This window comes from Acipenser ruthenus, chromosome 1, assembly GCF_902713425.1.
Source record: "Acipenser ruthenus chromosome 1, fAciRut3.2 maternal haplotype, whole genome shotgun sequence".
Taxonomy (NCBI): Eukaryota; Metazoa; Chordata; class Actinopteri; order Acipenseriformes; family Acipenseridae; genus Acipenser; species Acipenser ruthenus.
In genome coordinates, this window is record NC_081189.1 from 62,775 (window position 1) to 83,758 (window position 20,984).

General features: G+C 44.7%; 1 protein-coding gene across 1 annotated transcript; it reads right to left on the bottom strand.

The window, feature by feature from the left end:
* Window positions 1–10,622: 10,622 nt before the first annotated feature.
* LOC131740191 (uncharacterized) lies at window positions 10,623–12,518 on the bottom strand. The gene is made up of 7 exons (XM_059035594.1): window positions 12,450–12,518; window positions 11,794–12,323; window positions 11,533–11,713; window positions 11,222–11,445; window positions 11,067–11,138; window positions 10,832–10,988; window positions 10,623–10,626 (listed from the first exon to the last, which is right to left on the bottom strand). Exons 1-7 carry the CDS (start codon window positions 12,494–12,496, stop codon window positions 10,623–10,625), a joined length of 1,215 nt encoding a protein of 404 aa, XP_058891577.1. The 5' UTR covers window positions 12,497–12,518.
* Window positions 12,519–20,984: the final 8,466 nt, after the last annotated feature.

Below are 20,984 nucleotides of genomic sequence, written 5' to 3' on the forward strand. Positions count from 1 at the left end.
CTCAACCTAACCGGCCAGCGCCTCTGACTCAGGAGAAACAAAGGTAAATTTAAAATGTGTTTTTTTAAAATGTTTATTTTTTATTTTTTTTGCTAACTTTATTTTCCCACAGAGCTAGACCACAAATTCCAGAGTGACACACACTGAACAAAGGGACTCTGGAAGGTGACCTTAAAAACAAGTAGGGCAATTAGCAGCCATTAGCAGCCATTCAAGGCAACATAATCACCCCCAGCAACCTAATCACCCTCATTAAGGACAGAACAATAGGGGCTTCTAGCCCAGCCCAGAGGGGGTGGAGCCACCCAGACTGGAAATGCATAATACTGCAACCAGCTCATTCAGTTTTCAGAACACCTGATGAAGCCTAATGAAGAGGCGAAACGTTGTGTACACCTAGAAGAATTAGAAATTGAGGAAACCAACAGAGACCAAGGCAAGAGATCCAACAGGACAGGATTCTCTACCATCTCCTGGCTACCCCAACCATAGATTAAATAGGAATTTAGGACTAAACTCATTTTTCTTTTTCAGCAAATAACCTTTTTTTTTCCTTTACAGCAGCTAACCAGAAAAACATTTCTCTCTTTTTAGGATATCTTGCAAAAAAAACTAACCCCTTCCTTTCCCAGCTCTTAAATACTGCCGTACCAACTCAGCACTCCGGAAGGGTAAGTATTGATTGTGTTTGTAGTGGAAACCTAACGGTGCCAACATAAGCTACAAACCAATCACTTGCCCACCTCCCATCCCACCTACACAGCACTTCGGAAAGGTAAGTATATATTGTTTTTGTAGTGGAAACCTAACGGTGCCAACAGAAGCTACAAATCAATAATTCTCTCATTTTCCACACCCACATACACTCCAGGAACACTACAACACATCACCCTAACCACTCTTTCCTTTCAGCATGATGGAATCCTCCATACACCCAGTAAAGACCTTCTACAGAATGATCCAAACAATCCACCATTTGGACAACGTTAATGAAGCTATCATTAACAACAAAGTACCACCAGGAATGCTGAAACAAACCCACCACTTACAATTCTACATCAAACCAGCCCTGCCAACTCCAGCCACGGCAGAACTCTTAGCAGCCAATGCTAAAAATTGGATGCACACAAATCTTCAAATCCTGCAAATACATTACGAAGATACACTCTCCAGAATACAAACAGACCTGCACAAAATACCAACCAGGAACTGGCAGGAACCATTTCAGAAGGCAAAAACTTGGGCCTACAGGAATTTTAGGAAGAAGATCAAGCAGACAACCTTCCAGACAGCCTTTCTAATAGCACAAGAAAATCTGGAGCCACTGCAAGCAACCCAGCAACCCCAGCCGAGCCTCAGCAACAACTCCTTCGCAGTGCTGGCAGACAATGAACCTCTGCCCCAGAGACCTCTACCCAAGAGGCCCAACAAACCACACACCAGCAATGTGGCCACCTACATTTCAGAGGACATAACCAGGATCTCAACCAACCAATCGCAACCAAACAACAACACCAGACAGAGGAGCACCTTAGACCAACCAACAGAAACAGATGAAGACTGGCTGAACGTCAAAGCCCTTACATATGCTGCCCAGCTCAACACACCTACTGGACCCTCTGAACCAACCTCCGACTCCAACCAGAATCCTACTCCCAACCCTAACCCTAACCCTGACTCTAACCCTAACCCTAACCCTAACCCTAACCCTAACCCTGACCCCAACCCCAACCCCAACCCCAACCCCAACCCCAACCCCAACCCTAACCCTAACCCTAACCCTAACCCTAACCCTAACCCTAATCCTAAACCTAACCCTAACCCCAACCCCAAATCTAACCGCAACCCTAACCGCACGTCCATCCCCAACCCCTACCCCCGCTGCACCCCCACCTCTAACCCTAACCCACACCACACCCCGACCCAGAGACTACCAGAGAACCGACGACTCAGCAACAGTCCAGCAACACTGCCCAGGAGAACCTACCAGGTTCACAGACACATCAACACGGACAAAAAGAACATAGACTGGAGCCTGCAAACTAACAAGAACATTCTCATCATTGGGGACTCCAATCTCCACAGAATCCGGGACCACACCCAGAGCCAAATACAGATTGAAAGCTACCCCGGAGCAAAATTCCTACATGCAGCCAACCTTCTGGACAAAGCCAAAACAGATAGAGGAGTGACCAAAGTGATCCTATCATTCGGAATCAACAACAAGGACCAGAAAGTCAAAGAGACAGCTATCAAAAACCTACAAAGGATGTACAGGTCAGCAAAGACAACCTTCCCAACTGCAGAAATCAAAGTGCCACTGGTGAACTTCTCACGAGCACTAGACATGCAGGCCCAACGAAACTTGGAAGAACTAAACGGATTCATCTCAGCCAACCTACCACACATACCGCTATTACCAACTGAGAAATTTCAAGCTGGCGGAGACAACATCCACTGGACAACCAACACAGCCAAAGATATGCTCCAGCACTGGTGCCAGCATTTAAACTAGGAGACCCCACAAGCCCAAATATCTCCAGGGAGGGGGCATCCAACATAGTCAATCTATGTAAATACTTCACACCAACAGAGAGTCAAAACAGCCTTTTGAGCAAAGGCCTCTCCTTCATACCCACACCGCAAACTGAAGCAAAACAGAAGCAGACACTGCGAGCAGAAACACAAGACTACCATAGGAGGCTAAAAATCGCAACCTTCTTTGAAGAGGAAGGAGACTCAAATCACATACCCTTCCTACCCAAATCCAACTGGGAACCAAATAACAACCAAGTTCCACAGGAAATCACAGAGATTATTCTTGAAGATCTAAAAACAATACACAGCCTGAACCCAGGTAACTACAGAACAGAAGACAACCTAACAGCACCAGAAAGGATTGCACTTAAGGAATTACAAAAACATACCGACATCATTTTCAAACCAGCAGACAAGGGAAGTTCAATAGTAATAATGGATAGAGAAGACTACATCTTTGAAGCCAACAGACAACTAAATAATCAAGAACACTACAGGAAATTAGACGCACCAATTTATCTTGATTCTGCTCAGGAAATTAACACAATAATACAAACACTAACAGACCACAAAATAATTACTAGAAAACAGGCACACTATCTCAAGGGGGCAGACACACCCAGAGCACGCATTTTTTACATGCTACCAAAAATACACAAATCACCAGACACATGGACTATCCCACACACCATACCACCAGGCAGACCGATAGTATCGGATTGCAACAGTGAATCATATAGAATTGCAGAATACATAGACCACTTTTTAAACCCCCTATCCACCAAACACACTAGCTACCTTAAAGACACATATGACTTCATAGACAAAATTAAAACACTCAAACTACCAGAAACAGCTTTTCTCTTCACAATAGATATAGACAGCTTGTACACAAACATAGAGACCAACGCAGGCATTGCAGCTATCAGGAAATGTCTAAATCTAAATCCGGATCCAACCAGACCAGACGAGGAACTGATCAAACTCCTGGAAATCAGCTTAAGGAAAAACGACTTTGAATTCGACAACCAATTCTACCTCCAAACCAAAGGAACAGCGATGGGGAAACGCTTTGCTCCATCATATGCTAACATCTACATGGCCGATTGGGAAGAAACAATCCTCCCCAGATGCCCACACAGACCAACTCACTATTTCAGGTACCTAGATGACATTTGGGGCACTTGGACACATAGCATGGAGGAATTTACACATTTCATCTCGTTACTTAACACACACCACCAGTCCATCAAGGTAAAATACACCACACATACCAGCAAAGTAAACTTTTTAGACACCACCACTTACAAAGGACCACATTTTTCACAAACACACCAACTAGACACCAAAGTATATTTTAAAGAAACTGACACACACACTCTACTACACAAAACCAGCTATCACCCTAAACACACGTTTAGAGGTTTAATAAAATCACAACTACTCAGATTCCACAGAATTTGCACACAACATACTGACTTCCAGGCAGCTACCAAAGTTTTATTCACAGCACTCAGACAAAGGGGGTACTCCCGTTCCTTCCTCAGAGGAATAAGGAAAACCTTCTTAGAACAAAAGCCTAGAGACAACAAAAAGATTATTCCACTCATAACTACCTACTCACATTTTAGTGTGGCAGCTAATTCACAGATAAAACAAAACCTAACCAACAAATTACAAGACACCAACCTTCTTACAGGACACAAGATCATCTCAGCTTACAGAAAAAACAAAAACTTGACCAACTATTTAGTGTCCAGTAAACTGCCTTCACTTAATCGCAAACCAACAAAAGCATCACGACACTTCAAGCAACTTTCCTCCCTCCGGAGCCAATCCACAGGCATCACATACAACATTCCACAAACCTTTACACAAAACAGCAGGAACTGCATCTACGCAATACAATGCGATACATGCAAAATCATTTACATTGGAGAAACAGGCAACACTATCCAAGTAAGACTAACACAACACATCTATAATATCAAACACAAAAAAGAATCACAAACACCTCTAGTAGCACACTTTCTACAACACAACTTGGAATCTCTGAAAATTACAGGGCTGGAGAGGAACCAGAACTGGACAATCGGAGAAAGGAAATGGAGAGAAAAAGACTGGATCAACAAACTACAAACAACTTTCCCGCTAGGCCTGAACATTAGAAAATCCACGATAGACCTACACTAGAAAAGGAGCTCCAAAACAAAAAAAACAAAGAAAGAAATCCAAAAAGAGCCAGATGGCCAGTGCATCTTTCTTTCCCTGAAAAACCAACCAAGTGTGGAGTTCTCAGGGAAACAAAGTTCCTACCTCAACCTAACCGGCCAGCGCCTCTGACTCAGGAGAAACAAAGGTAAATTTAAAATGTGTTTTTTTAAAATGTTTATTTTTTATTTTTTTTGCTAACTTTATTTTCCCACAGAGCTAGACCACAAATTCCAGAGTGACACACACTGAACAAAGGGACTCTGGAAGGTGACCTTAAAAACAAGTAGGGCAATTAGCAGCCATTAGCAGCCATTCAAGGCAACATAATCACCCCCAGCAACCTAATCACCCTCATTAAGGACAGAACAATAGGGGCTTCTAGCCCAGCCCAGAGGGGGTGGAGCCACCCAGACTGGAAATGCATAATACTGCAACCAGCTCATTCAGTTTTCAGAACACCTGATGAAGCCTGATGAAGAGGCGAAACGTTGTGTACACCTAGAAGAATTAGAAATTGAGGAAACCAACAGAGACCAAGGCAAGAGATCCAACAGGACAGGATTCTCTACCATCTCCTGGCTACCCCAACCATAGATTAAATAGGAATTTAGGACTAAACTCATTTTTCTTTTTCAGCAAATAACCTTTTTTTTCCTTTACAGCAGCTAACCAGAAAAACATTTCTCTCTTTTTAGGATATCTTGCAAAAAAAACTAACCCCTTCCTTTCCCAGCTCTTAAATACTGCCGTACCAACTCAGCACTCCGGAAGGGTAAGTATTGATTGTGTTTGTAGTGGAAACCTAACGGTGCCAACATAAGCTACAAACCAATCACTTGCCCACCTCCCATCCCACCTACACAGCACTTCGGAAAGGTAAGTATATATTGTTTTTGTAGTGGAAACCTAACGGTGCCAACAGAAGCTACAAATCAATAATTCTCTCATTTTCCACACCCACATACACTCCAGGAACACTACAACACATCACCCTAACCACTCTTTCCTTTCAGCATGATGGAATCCTCCATACACCCAGTAAAGACCTTCTACAGAATGATCCAAACAATCCACCATTTGGACAACGTTAATGAAGCTATCATTAACAACAAAGTACCACCAGGAATGCTGAAACAAACCCACCACTTACAATTCTACATCAAACCAGCCCTGCCAACTCCAGCCACGGCAGAACTCTTAGCAGCCAATGCTAAAAATTGGATGCACACAAATCTTCAAATCCTGCAAATACATTACGAAGATACACTCTCCAGAATACAAACAGACCTGCACAAAATACCAACCAGGAACTGGCAGGAACCATTTCAGAAGGCAAAAACTTGGGCCTACAGGAATTTTAGGAAGAAGATCAAGCAGACAACCTTCCAGACAGCCTTTCTAATAGCACAAGAAAATCTGGAGCCACTGCAAGCAACCCAGCAACCCCAGCCGAGCCTCAGCAACAACTCCTTCGCAGTGCTGGCAGACAATGAACCTCTGCCCCAGAGACCTCTACCCAAGAGGCCCAACAAACCACACACCAGCAATGTGGCCACCTACATTTCAGAGGACATAACCAGGATCTCAACCAACCAATCGCAACCAAACAACAACACCAGACAGAGGAGCACCTTAGACCAACCAACAGAAACAGATGAAGACTGGCTGAACGTCAAAGCCCTTACATATGCTGCCCAGCTCAACACACCTACTGGACCCTCTGAACCAACCTCCGACTCCAACCAGAATCCTACTCCCAACCCTAACCCTAACCCTGACTCTAACCCTAACCCTAACCCTAACCCTAACCCTAACCCTGACCCCAACCCCAACCCCAACCCCAACCCTAACCCTAACCCTAACCCTAACCCTAACCCTAACCCTAATCCTAAACCTAACCCTAACCCCAACCCCAAATCTAACCGCAACCCTAACCGCACGTCCATCCCCAACCCCTACCCCCGCTGCACCCCCACCTCTAACCCTAACCCACACCACACCCCGACCCAGAGACTACCAGAGAACCGACGACTCAGCAACAGTCCAGCAACACTGCCCAGGAGAACCTACCAGGTTCACAGACACATCAACACGGACAAAAAGAACATAGACTGGAGCCTGCAAACTAACAAGAACATTCTCATCATTGGGGACTCCAATCTCCACAGAATCCCGGACCACACCCAGAGCCAAATACAGATTGAAAGCTACCCCGGAGCAAAATTCCTACATGCAGCCAACCTTCTGGACAAAGCCAAAACAGATAGAGGAGTGACCAAAGTGATCCTATCATTCGGAATCAACAACAAGGACCAGAAAGTCAAAGAGACAGCTATCAAAAACCTACAAAGGATGTACAGGTCAGCAAAGACAACCTTCCCAACTGCAGAAATCAAAGTGCCACTGGTGAACTTCTCACGAGCACTAGACATGCAGGCCCAACGAAACTTGGAAGAACTAAACGGATTCATCTCAGCCAACCTACCACACATACCGCTATTACCAACTGAGAAATTTCAAGCTGGCGGAGACAACATCCACTGGACAACCAACACAGCCAAAGATATGCTCCAGCACTGGTGCCAGCATTTAAACTAGGAGACCCCACAAGCCCAAATATCTCCAGGGAGGGGGCATCCAACATAGTCAATCTATGTAAATACTTCACACCAACAGAGAGTCAAAACAGCCTTTTGAGCAAAGGCCTCTCCTTCATACCCACACCGCAAACTGAAGCAAAACAGAAGCAGACACTGCGAGCAGAAACACAAGACTACCATAGGAGGCTAAAAATCGCAACCTTCTTTGAAGAGGAAGGAGACTCAAATCACATACCCTTCCTACCCAAATCCAACTGGGAACCAAATAACAACCAAGTTCCACAGGAAATCACAGAGATTATTCTTGAAGATCTAAAAACAATACACAGCCTGAACCCAGGTAACTACAGAACAGAAGACAACCTAACAGCACCAGAAAGGATTGCACTTAAGGAATTACAAAAACATACCGACATCATTTTCAAACCAGCAGACAAGGGAAGTTCAATAGTAATAATGGATAGAGAAGACTACATCTTTGAAGCCAACAGACAACTAAATAATCAAGAACACTACAGGAAATTAGACGCACCAATTTATCTTGATTCTGCTCAGGAAATTAACACAATAATACAAACACTAACAGACCACAAAATAATTACTAGAAAACAGGCACACTATCTCAAGGGGGCAGACACACCCAGAGCACGCATTTTTTACATGCTACCAAAAATACACAAATCACCAGACACATGGACTATCCCACACACCATACCACCAGGCAGACCGATAGTATCGGATTGCAACAGTGAATCATATAGAATTGCAGAATACATAGACCACTTTTTAAACCCCCTATCCACCAAACACACTAGCTACCTTAAAGACACATATGACTTCATAGACAAAATTAAAACACTCAAACTACCAGAAACAGCTTTTCTCTTCACAATAGATATAGACAGCTTGTACACAAACATAGAGACCAACGCAGGCATTGCAGCTATCAGGAAATGTCTAAATCTAAATCCGGATCCAACCAGACCAGACGAGGAACTGATCAAACTCCTGGAAATCAGCTTAAGGAAAAACGACTTTGAATTCGACAACCAATTCTACCTCCAAACCAAAGGAACAGCGATGGGGAAACGCTTTGCTCCATCATATGCTAACATCTACATGGCCGATTGGGAAGAAACAATCCTCCCCAGATGCCCACACAGACCAACTCACTATTTCAGGTACCTAGATGACATTTGGGGCACTTGGACACATAGCATGGAGGAATTTACACATTTCATCTCGTTACTTAACACACACCACCAGTCCATCAAGGTAAAATACACCACACATACCAGCAAAGTAAACTTTTTAGACACCACCACTTACAAAGGACCACATTTTTCACAAACACACCAACTAGACACAAAAGTATATTTTAAAGAAACTGACACACACACTCTACTACACAAAACCAGCTATCACCCTAAACACACGTTTAGAGGTTTAATAAAATCACAACTACTCAGATTCCACAGAATTTGCACACAACATACTGACTTCCAGGCAGCTACCAAAGTTTTATTCACAGCACTCAGACAAAGGGGGTACTCCCGTTCCTTCCTCAGAGGAATAAGGAAAACCTTCTTAGAACAAAAGCCTAGAGACAACAAAAAGATTATTCCACTCATAACTACCTACTCACATTTTAGTGTGGCAGCTAATTCACAGATAAAACAAAACCTAACCAACAAATTACAAGACACCAACCTTCTTACAGGACACAAGATCATCTCAGCTTACAGAAAAAACAAAAACTTGACCAACTATTTAGTGTCCAGTAAACTGCCTTCACTTAATCGCAAACCAACAAAAGCATCACGACACTTCAAGCAACTTTCCTCCCTCCGGAGCCAATCCACAGGCATCACATACAACATTCCACAAACCTTTACACAAAACAGCAGGAACTGCATCTACGCAATACAATGCGATACATGCAAAATCATTTACATTGGAGAAACAGGCAACACTATCCAAGTAAGACTAACACAACACATCTATAATATCAAACACAAAAAAGAATCACAAACACCTCTAGTAGCACACTTTCTACAACACAACTTGGAATCTCTGAAAATTACAGGGCTGGAGAGGAACCAGAACTGGACAATCGGAGAAAGGAAATGGAGAGAAAAAGACTGGATCAACAAACTACAAACAACTTTCCCGCTAGGCCTGAACATTAGAAAATCCACGATAGACCTACACTAGAAAAGGAGCTCCAAAACAAAAAAAACAAAGAAAGAAATCCAAAAAGAGCCAGATGGCCAGTGCATCTTTCTTTCCCTGAAAAACCAACCAAGTGTGGAGTTCTCAGGGAAACAAAGTTCCTACCTCACCCTAACCCTAACCCTAACCCTAACCCTAACCCTAAACCCTAACCCTAACCCTAACCCTAACCCTATACCAGAGTCACACTTTTGATGGGCCACAGCTGGAGCTGCGTGCCTGCAACGGAGAGTGGGAGAGCTGGAGAGTGGGAGAGCTTGGGAGTGGGACTGCACTTGCATCCCAGCCGGATGCTGGGCTTTGGGATGCTCCATCCTTTTCACCAGCCATGGATGCGGCCAGGGCAGGGGAATGGATGCCTGGGACACAAGCCCAGTGCAGGAGTGCAAGCCCAGGGGTCATAGCTAGGAACATGCGACCAATGAAAACAGCCAAGGTTTTGAGTCTAAAGCACTTTATTAAAATCAGACAGATCCTGAGACGGTGCATTTAAACAGGTGTCCTCTGTGGAGGCAGAGTGAGCGACCAGGGGCGGCAGGCTGTCGGTAAGCTCCAGGCTCTCCCCGATGAGGCGTCTTGCTCGTTGGTGGTCAGCCGGGGCTTGGTCATGGACGTAGAAGCTCTCCTGTGTTCTCAGGCTGTGCGCCATGTGTCTCGAAACTGCAGTTTTGTTAACTTCGTTATGAGTTGCCCAAGTCTAGGGAGTAAAGAAAAATGAGTCAGGTTAGTGAAGTTGCCTTTACCTGCTGCAAACACCACTGGGCAGTGGTCAAGTCCTTCTTACATAGGTGACCACCGCAGAGCGAATCATGCCTGTGGTAATGTCGTCTCCCAGCCCCCAGTACTTCCAAGCTTTCGAAATGGCTCTTCCGATCTTCTTGATAGGGTTGCCCTTGTTGGTAAAGAAAAACGTGGTTGGTTTGTGGCTGTATCCTGGGAGTTTGTGTCTCATTGCGGCATACCGCAAGAGCCATTGATGCTCCAGGGTGCTCACCACCAACACCGCTTTCCCGAAGGTCCCTGACGTTTTGTGGTTACTCACCTGTTGGGAGGGGGTAAAGAAAAGGAGACATTTTTTTATAATGTCCCACTGTATTGTATATCAAAATAGAGAGCTGAAATACACAGCAAACCATATATAATATATATATATATATAATTTCCCCCAAAGTCATACTTATTTTACACCAGTAGATAGCAGCAGCCCCCAAGAAGTGTAGTTGACAAACATTAAAATTGTTACGCACGCTGATGTGGAACTCCCCGTGTAGGCTTTGGCACCGTCAAAGTCAAGCAGACTCATATTCATTACGACCCCCCTACGATGACCATTGTGCAACAACAGCCTCCCGCACAGAAGGCCGACCAGGGTGCAGGCGTTGGAAGGTGCCGACTCGCAGAGATCTGTAAAGACAAGGGGAGCAGGCAGTCAGCTGTGAGCGCCCAGACGACAGGCGAGTACGTGTGCATTGCAAGGCTTACCAAGTAGTTCAGGTATCGCCGTCTCGCATTGCTGGTTAAAGCACTGGAGCTTGTTTTTAGGGATGAGCCGCTCTGCGAAACAGACATGAATGCACACATGAGCCGATACTATAAAATACACAAAAAGACGAACAACAAGAACACCGCAGAAATACCTTGCCCATGGTCTTGTACCAATTGACGGTGCAGCGAGAGTTGCCTTTTCCCCTGCATTCTGAATGATTTGAGGAGGAACATTAACGAGCGTATGTTCCGTTCAGAAAGTTTTACGTGGCTTAAGTCAGCCTCATGCAGGTACCGCAGGAAAGAAAGTACGTCCTGTAGGTAACTGTGGACCGTGGTAGGTTTCAATCCTGATCTCATCAACTCATCGAACCACCTGTAATGAAAGAAGGACATGGGACATTCAGTGGTTTGTCTAAACAGACGGGGTCGATGGAGCTTGTACTTTACGAGTATTACTCACGACTGGCTCCGTGAGGCGTGGCGCAAGAACCGCAAGTCGTTCCTGACTGGCCCCTCTGGTAACCTGGCCATGTGTTGCAAGAATAGTTGGATATGCTGAACCGCCTGTTTCGTGTTGTCCCGGCCCTTTGCAGTGGGTAGCGGTCCTGACAGAAACGCTCGGTACAGCTGAAGCGCTTTGGCTAAAAGACACAGGAAAATAAAAAACGGGTTACACACACACACACACACACACACACACACATACAGAGTCTGAACTCACAGTCACGGTGGCTTCTTGGCTCGGGGCTTGAAGGTCCATGCTCTGTATAGGAGGAGGAGGAGGAGGAATCATCATCTTCAGATGTCGAGGACGGCGACAGGTATGTGCCGCTACAAGATGTGCTACTCTCTGGGCGTACCGAGCCAGTCCCAGTAGCTGCCGAGGTGTCCTCTGTGGCTCGTAGCTGTCGTCGCAGCCCTGTGACAGTCGGCAGCGTTTTTGTACATGCTGGCTCCCTTCCCGAGGGCATTAAAGTCAGCGGAGCCGACTCTTGGTGAACACCCGGGTCTGAACTGAGAGTATGCGTTTTCTCGGTCGACTTATGTCTTTCCTCCGGCTCCTCCTGCATCCAATTATCAGTGACATTGCTTGTGGACCTTCGGTCAACTGTAGCTTTAGCCTTGGACATGAGTGCAGCATACTCTGGGTTGACTATCTGAATATCGTGAATCCTGTGCAAGTGTCGATCCAGTCGGGCAATATTTCTGGCAGGGCAGCCCTCCAATGGACAATTTAACTTTACGGGTGTTCTATAAAAAGGAAAAAAAAACACTCAATTAAAACACAAAATCTAACTTTAAAAAATAAATTAAGAAATAAACGTAAAAAGGTATTTAACAAACAGAAAGAAAGTTACAATACATTAACACGCTTACTTATCCGTGGTATGCTGGCGAACAGAGCAGTTTTTTTCCGTGTCCATCACTGTCTCAGGCTCTAGCCTGATGAAAGAGTAAATGACTGTCTGACGATCCGGCTTTATATCCTTATGGACGAGTCCACTGTTAATTGGACACGACCATTTTCCAGTGCTTGCTTAATTAGAAGTTGGACGGGATTACCCGCAGCTGCGGCCAACAAGGAGGCTGGTTTTTCTGCTGCGTGGGATCGACGAAAATAGCAGAGAATTAAGATCACCCCACCCCCGAGTCTTCGGAAGACTTCGGCAACGTCACGGGGAGCTGCACGGCGGTTAGCCGTGGTCCCGTGTCCCTGGAGAAAAGCGATTAATTAATTAAATGCACGTCCCCTGTTCCCCCGGGTGCACGAGTGTTATGAGGCCGGGTTGGAGTTCCGCGAGCTCGGGGTGAACACCTGCTCGTCCCCCCCGGGGAGCTGCACGGCGGAACAGCAATTAATTAATTAAATGCACGTCCCCTGTTCCCCCGGGAGCATGGGTGTTATGGGTCCGGGGCGGCGGGAGCTGTCCCCGGGGCCGTGGAACCCAAGCTGGGGCAGTGGGAGCAGAGGCCTGGGTGGTGGGAGGCGGGAGCTGTCCCCGGGGCCGTGGAACCCAAGCTGGGGCAGTGGGAGCAGAGGCCAGGGTGGTGGGAGGCGGGAGCTGTCCCCGGGGCCATGGAACCCAAGCTGGGGCAGTGGGAGCAGAGGCCAGGGTGGTGGGAGCCAGCCCGGGGAGGCGGGAGCTGTCCCCGGGGCCGCGGAACCCTGCCCGGGGGAAGTGGGAGGCAGCCCTGGGAGGCTGGAGCTGTCCCCGGGGCCGTGGAACCCTGCCCGGGGAAGTGGGAGCCAGCCCTGGGAGGCTGGAGCTGTCCCTGGGGCCGTGGAACCCAAGCTGGGGCAGTGGGAGCAGAGGCCAGGGTGGTGGGAGCCAGCCCGGGGAGGCGGGAGCTGTCCCCGGGGCCGTGGAACCCTGCCCGGGCAAGTGGGAGCCAGCCCTGGGAGGCTGGAGCTGTCCCCGGGGCCGTGGAACCCAAGCTGGGGCAGTGGGAGCAGAGGCCAGGGTGGTGGGAGCCAGCCCTGGGAGGCGGGAGCTGTCCCCGGGGCCGCGGAACCCAAGCTGGGGCAGTGGGAGCAGAGGCCGGGTTGGAGTTCCGCCAGCTCGGGGTGAACACCTGCTCGTCCCCCCCGGGGAGCTGCACGGCGGAACAGCGATTAATTAATTAAATGCACGTCCCCTGTTCCCCCGGGAGCACGGGTGTTATGAGGCCGGGCTGGAGTTCCGCGAGCTCGGGGGAACACCTGCACAAGCGCTGCGGAGACCCGTTAGAAGCAGCCCCGGATACTTTAGCGCCTCAGCAGCGGGGGCGACGACCTCTAACATTCCCCGGGGAGCTGCCCGAGTGTAAGGCCGGGACCCCCGTCTGCTGGGGGAAAAAAATACCTGCACGTCCCCCCCGGGTGCACGAGTGTTATGAGGCCGGGTTGGAGTTCCGCGAGCTCGGGGTGAACACCTGCTCGTCCCCCCCGGGGAGCTGCACGGCGGAACAGCGATTAATTAATTAAATGCACGTCCCCTGTTCCCCCGGGAGCACGAGTGTTATGGGTCCGGGCTGGAGTTCCACGAGCTCGGGTGAACACCTGCACAAGCGCTGCGGAGGCCCCCCTGTCCTTAACCCTTTCAGACCTGGTGTCCATTATAATGTACATCACCTGTTTGAGCGTTTTTCAATAGTTCTAAAAACACCTGCAGTGTTTTTAGAAGAATTCCTGCAGAAATCTGATTTTTTTAGCAATTCAAATAAGAGTAACAGCATTTGCGTTGGGTTCCCCGGTGTCATAAATATTTTCCACCAGTAGATGGCAGCAGCCCCTAAGAAGTGGAGTCGGCAACCATTCAAATACTTGAAAAAGTACATTTGGAAGAGTTTTGAAGCCGTGCAAGCAGGTAGAAACACCATTCCAAGGGCTGTAGTATCAGACTAACAGCCTGTAACTGAGCCCAGGGTTTTTAGAGCGATTCCTACAAAATTCAGCTTTTTTCCCATTCAACTAAGGCGACCGCTGCTTTAAGCCTATGGGGCATTTGTAACAATTTTGGCAGGCTCTCAAAGAATCAGCGAATGTGGTAGGTGGCTGAAAATTGCTACAGAGTACCTGTATTATATGCAGATAATAAATGTAGAAGCACAGGTTTATGGGGCTTTTGGTTGAAATGCAGCAGCTTGCCTTAGATTGACTCATACCGAGAGATTGCAGCATATTTGATAAGAACCTTTTTAAGTGTTTCTCGGCTGTGCGACCAGATAGAAGCTCCATTTAAATGGCTGTAGTATCAGAGAATTAGTCTCTAACAGTATTCAGTGGCCTTGTAATGAATCCTGCAAAAACTGATTTATAAGAAGAAAAAAAAGATTACTGGCAGATGCAAATTCACTTCTTTTTTTTTTATTTCTCTGGAACAGTAAGTGCTAGAGAAACCATTCAAACAGTTCCTGTATCAGGGTAATAGGTAGCAATTGTGTACCAAATTTGAGACCAATCCGTTGAAAAACAGAGTTTTTATTCAAAAAAAGCAATTGTGTTTTGTGGATTTCAATGTTATCCTATGGGGTTTTGTAAAGTTGCGGTTCGACTGCTACACTAAATAACGACCTTAAATATGTTTCGTTTACATTTGGCGAAAAAACGGCCCGTTCGTTTCGTTTTTTTTTTTTTTTTTTTTTTTAATTAATATTTAAATAACCACAGGTGGTATCAATTGAATCAAGGTATGCCTGGAAAGGTATTACTGCAAGCTACAAAACAAGACCTTTAGCACGGAAACTAGTGTGACCCTAACCCTAAACCCTAACCCTAACCCTAACCCTAACCCTAACCCTAACCAACTGCCTTCACTTAATCGCAAACCAACAAAAGCATCACGACACTTCAAGCAACTTTCCACCCTCCGGAGCCAATCCATAGGCATCACATACAACATTCCACAAACCTTTACACAAAACAGCAGGAACTGCATCTACGCAATACAATGCAATACATGCAAAATCATTTACATTGGAGAAACAGGCAACACTATCCGAGTAAGACTAACACAACACATCTATAATATCAAACACAAAAAAGAATCACAAACACCTCTAGTAGCACACTTTCTACAACACAACTTGGAATCTCTGAAAATTACAGGGCTGGAGAGGAACCAGAACTGGACAATCGGAGAAAGGAAATGGAGAGAAAAAGACTGGATCAACAAACTACAAACAACTTTCCCGCTAGGCCTGAACATTAGAAACTCCACGATAGACCTACACTAGAAAAGGAGCTCCAAAACAAAAAGACAAAGAAATAAATCCAAAAAGAGCCAGATGTCCAGTGCAACCAAGTGTGGAGTTCTCAGGGAAACAAAGTTCCTACCTCACCCTAACCCTAACCCTAAACCCTAAACCCTAAACCCTAAACCCTAATCCCTAATCCTAACTCCATCACAGTCTGGAAAAAATGTTTTGAACAAATTATTTTCTTGATACGTTACAGTTGTATTTGTGTATTCATTTTGTATGTGACAATGTAAAAAGGTCATCCATAAAAAGGTATGATCAGGCCAAACACACACATGAATTCTGTTGGTAGTGTTTTCTATTTATCACAGCAGTGTGGAATTGGTGTTCAGTAAGAGCTTTTGATATAGTGATATGTGTGTATTATTTTGATGCAATTATTTGATTCTGAGGGTTGTTAACATGGTTTTGAAGGCAATGTTTCATTTTACACAGGATTTGTGAAGTTTTGCAGTCAACAAACTGTTCTGAGCATTGTGTTAGTAGTTTTGAGAACATGAGATATTGTTTCACGAAATGTGTGTAAACAAAAACTTTAATATATTTGCTATTTTTTCTTCATCTATGATTTTGCCATTTGTATTTCTTAGACATGTAATGTCTAAGGTTCACGAATTGAAGAAAAAAATACAATCAAGGGAAGAAAATAGAATGCTGGGTTTTAATATAAATGAACCAGTTGATTGATCAAGCCATGTCAGATAATCACACATCACAGGGCATTGACAAAAAACAGGAGGTGGCAGCAATGTCTATGTTAATGTTTGAAGAGCAAGAAGGAAAGGAGAAGGAGAGTTGAATAACACCATGTAACAATTTTTTTTTTTTTTTTTTTTTTTGGTTCCTGGGTAGTAAGTGTTATTTCCTACTTGCTTATGCCTCAAAAGTATAGAAAATGGCTATTATTCCCCACAAACTTTGCTTTTGTGACCAAGACAGTGATATTTTGAAATTTACCTATTTTCCAGAACATTCCAGATAGATTCAGTGCTGAGTAAACCTGGAGTGACTTCTAGAACTTTCTAGAACTTTCCAGTAATATAAATAGTAGTATAAATACAGGGGCCTTAAGCCCACCAGTTCAGTTTAGTTCCAGCTGCCTAAGTGGATACATATCTGCATTTTTCTGAGATGGCATCAAGAGACTGCAATGGTGGCATTCCTGATGGGTCTCCAAGGCGGTTTTACCAAGTTTCCCTGCTATCTTTGCCTTTGGGACAGCAGGGACACCAAGGCACACTACCACAGGCGGGACTGGCCACAGCAGACCTCTCTGTGGGGAGGAACAACGTCAAGTGGGAGCCACTGGTGGACCCCCGGAAGGTGCTGATGCCATCACTGCACATCAAATTGGGCCTTATGAAACAATTTGTCAGAGCTCTAGATAAGAAGTCGGCAGCCTTCAAGTACCTTCAAGACTTCTTCCCTAAGCTGTCTGAGGCAAAGGTCAAAGCCGGTGTCTTCGTCGGACCACAGATAAAGAAGATCCTGGAGTGCAATGAATTCCCCAAGAAGCTCACTAGTAAGGAGAAAGCGGCTTGGAACAGCTTTGTCGCAGTGGTTCGGGGCTTCCTGGGCAATCACAAGTCCGAAAACTATGTGGAGCTGGTTGAGACTCTGGTGAAGAGCTACGGCACAATGGGCTGTAGGATGTCCCTCAAAGTCCATATCCTTGATGCTCATCTTGATAAATTCAAGGAGAACATGGGAGCGTACTCGGAGGAGCAAGGCGAGCGCTTCCACCAGGATATACTGGACTTTGAACGGCGCTCCCAAGGACAGTATAACGAGAACATGATGAGAGACTACATTTGGGGGCTGATTCGTGAAAGTGATTTACAGTATAATCGTAAATCTTGAAAAACTACTCACTTCTAAATCTTTTATAGTCATTTTTGTATTACTTTAGTATAAATACATGTTAATTTGGATTCATATGTTGTTTTTTTCTGACTTTATGTGAACAAAAAGACACAAATTCGCCCGTTTTCTCATTGGAAATAGGTAAATTTCAAAATATCACTGTCTGGTCACAAAAGCAAAGTTTGTGGGGAATAATAGCCATTTTCTATACTTTTGAGGCATAAGCAATTAGGAAATATCATTTACTACCCAGGAACAAAAATTGTGTTACATAGTGTAATCTGTGAAACAGTAGCATGTCAACCCTGCTCCCTTCAGTGGGTAGAGAGCCTGTAAGGAGATCATTAACTGTGTGTGAGCGTGTGTCTGTCTGAGTGTGTGTGAGTTTATCTGTGAGTGTTTGTCTGTCTGAGTGTGTGTGAGTTTATCTGTGAGTGTGTCTGTCTGAATGTGTGTGAGTTTATCTGTGAGTGTGTCTGTCTGTGTGTGTGTGAGTTTATCTGTGAGTGTGTCTGTCTGAATGTGTGTGAGTTTATCTGTGAGTGTGTCTGTCTGTGTGTGTGTGAGTTTATCTGTGAGTGTGTCTGTCTGAATGTGTGTGAGTTTATCTGTGAGTGTTTGTCTGTCTGAGTGTGTGTGAGTTTATCTGTGAGTGTTTGTCTGTCTGAGTGTGTGTGAGTTTATCTGTGAGTGTGTCTGTCTGTGTGTGTGTGAGTTTATCTGTGAGTGTGTGTGTGTGTGAGAGTTTATCTGTGAGTGTGTGTGTGTGTGAGTTTATCTGTGTGTGTGTGTGTGTGTGTGTGAGTTTATCTATGAGTGTTTGTCTGTCTGAGTGTGTGTGAGTTTATCTATGAGTGTTTGTCTGTCTGAGTGTGTGTGAGTTTATCTGTGAGTGTGTCTGTCTGAATGTGTATGAGTTTATCTGTGAGTGTGTCTGTCTGAGTGTGTGTGAGTTTATCTGTGAGTGTGTCTGTCTGAATGTGTGTGAGTTTATCTGTGAGTGTGTCTGTCTGAGTGTGTGTGAGTTTATCTGTGAGTGTGTCTGTCTGAGTGTGTATGAGTTTATCTGTGAGTGTGTCTGTCTGAATGTGTGTGAGTTTATCTGTGAGTGTGTCTGTCTGAGTGTGTATGAGTTTATCTGTGAGTGTGTCTGTCTGAGTGTGTGTGAGTTTATCTGTGAGTGTGTCTGTCTGAGTGTGTGTGAGTTTGTATGTCTGAGTGTATGTGAGTTTATCTGTGTATGTGTATATGTGTGGAGTTTATCTGTATATGTGTGTCTGAGTGTGTGTGAGTTTATCTGTATATGTGGTTGTTTGTGTGTGTGGACATGTATGACTATTGGTATGTGGACTGTTCCACAAAAAAAGGAACCAATCTACTTGGAGAAAGGATCCTAGAGGATCTCACAAATGGAGATTAGATAAAGGGGCATTCAGAACAGAAAATAAGAGGCACTGTTTTACATAGATAATTGTGAGGGTCTGGAACCAACTCCCCAGTAATGTTGTTGAAGCTGACACCCTGGGATCCTTCAAGAAGCTGCTTGATGAGATTCTGGGATCAATAAGCTACTAACAACCAAACTAGCAAGATGGGCCAAATGGCTTCCTTTCATTTGTAAACGGTCTTAAAAAAAAAAAAGATGGTAACTACTGAAAGCAATATTAAAACTATTAAACTCCTTTATTTTTGGTTTAAAGGCTGTCTGGCAAGCATGCACTGGAGGTAGAGTTCAGATATTAAGAGTGTCAGCGCACAGTTTCACCCAATCATTTATCAGTGACAGAAATACCAAGGATCACAAACAGGAATTGCCGCTGACCCCTGTGCAATAGTTAATCAATTATTTCCAGTGATTAGTTCATTCTGCTCCATTCCACACATCATATAATTACTGTTTTCTGCTCATCAATACCTCATTTTTTGGCATTTAAGAACTTTGATTAAAAGATTTCCAATATTGTGATAGGGCAAAGCTGTTTTTACATTGGAAGGTCAAAAGAATGGATTCATGCCTCTCTGCCCGACTCCACCATCAGATCAGATTCAGTCACTCATCCCACAGAGTTTTTGGCGGCACCATTAGATTACGGGGAAGGGGATTTAAAAGACTTGTGGTGTTGATTTAATTTTCCCACTTTGAGCAACTGTATGCCTGAAGAGCTGACAGCTGATTTCAATGTCATACGCACTGGGTCACAGGTCTAAACCGAGAGTATCAGCTCGTCTTCAGAGGAGCTGCAAATGAGCTAATCCCATCAGTGTGGACATTGATTACAGGGACACTGGCAACAGGGCACTGAATGGCTTTCTAACCTCAAAGCAGTCTTGTTTCAATTAGTCCAGCCAACCATCAGGCTAATTTTTCATATTCCACAGACACTATCTGTTTTCAGAGAAGAGGAGAAACAGGAGCTACCACCTGTTTAAAAGAGACTGGTTGCTTTCAGAATATGATCAGTCATTAAAAGCTCTTATTTCAGAGCCCCTCTTTGAGTCAGACTGAGAAGAGGACTGTACCAGACATCTCTGCAGTAGGAGTCAGTGAGCAGGTGAGCCTGACAAGCTTGCAAACGGTAGCTTCATGGAGTGGCATGAGGTACACAGCAACCTCTAACACCATTAATAACTCTCCCTTAACACTTCACACATGTACCACCTCCAACACAAGTATTAATACTCCCTTAATACTTTATAGAAGCTCATATGTATTGACAAGGCTTCATGGAGAATGATTTATGGGATCTGTGGTTTCAAAATATAACTCAAGCAAGAACATGGGTTGAGTTTGTAGTTTATTTTACCGGGAAAATAATTCATTAAGTCATAAGACTCATAGAAAACGGACATAGATTACATACATAAATAAATTGTACTTGAAATGAATATATTAGGAATGTAAGTGGGAGTTTATTTCCTGATGAAATTATGGGTCATGGCATACATTTTATAAACAAGTCAGTACAACACAACTAACCCCATTTGTCCTATTTGAAGTAACTTCTCAAACAGTCTTTTGTCTTGCTCCATGTTAACCAAGGGTGTCCTCATAAAAAACAAAACCCTTAATTCACCAGGAAAGAGATCAATTCTGTATTGTATTGTAACTTTTTTTTAAATGTACAGTGTTCTGAATTGTGAAGATGTAAAACACAAGGTGTCTTATGAGATGCCCCCTTCAGCTTTGATCTCAGTTTACCTATGTGGGTATTATCAAAGAGTCATTCCACACAGACTAGCAGGTATAAACACAGACTCTTTGTAAAACACACTAATAATTAGCGTGGAATAAATGCATTCACATTGGTG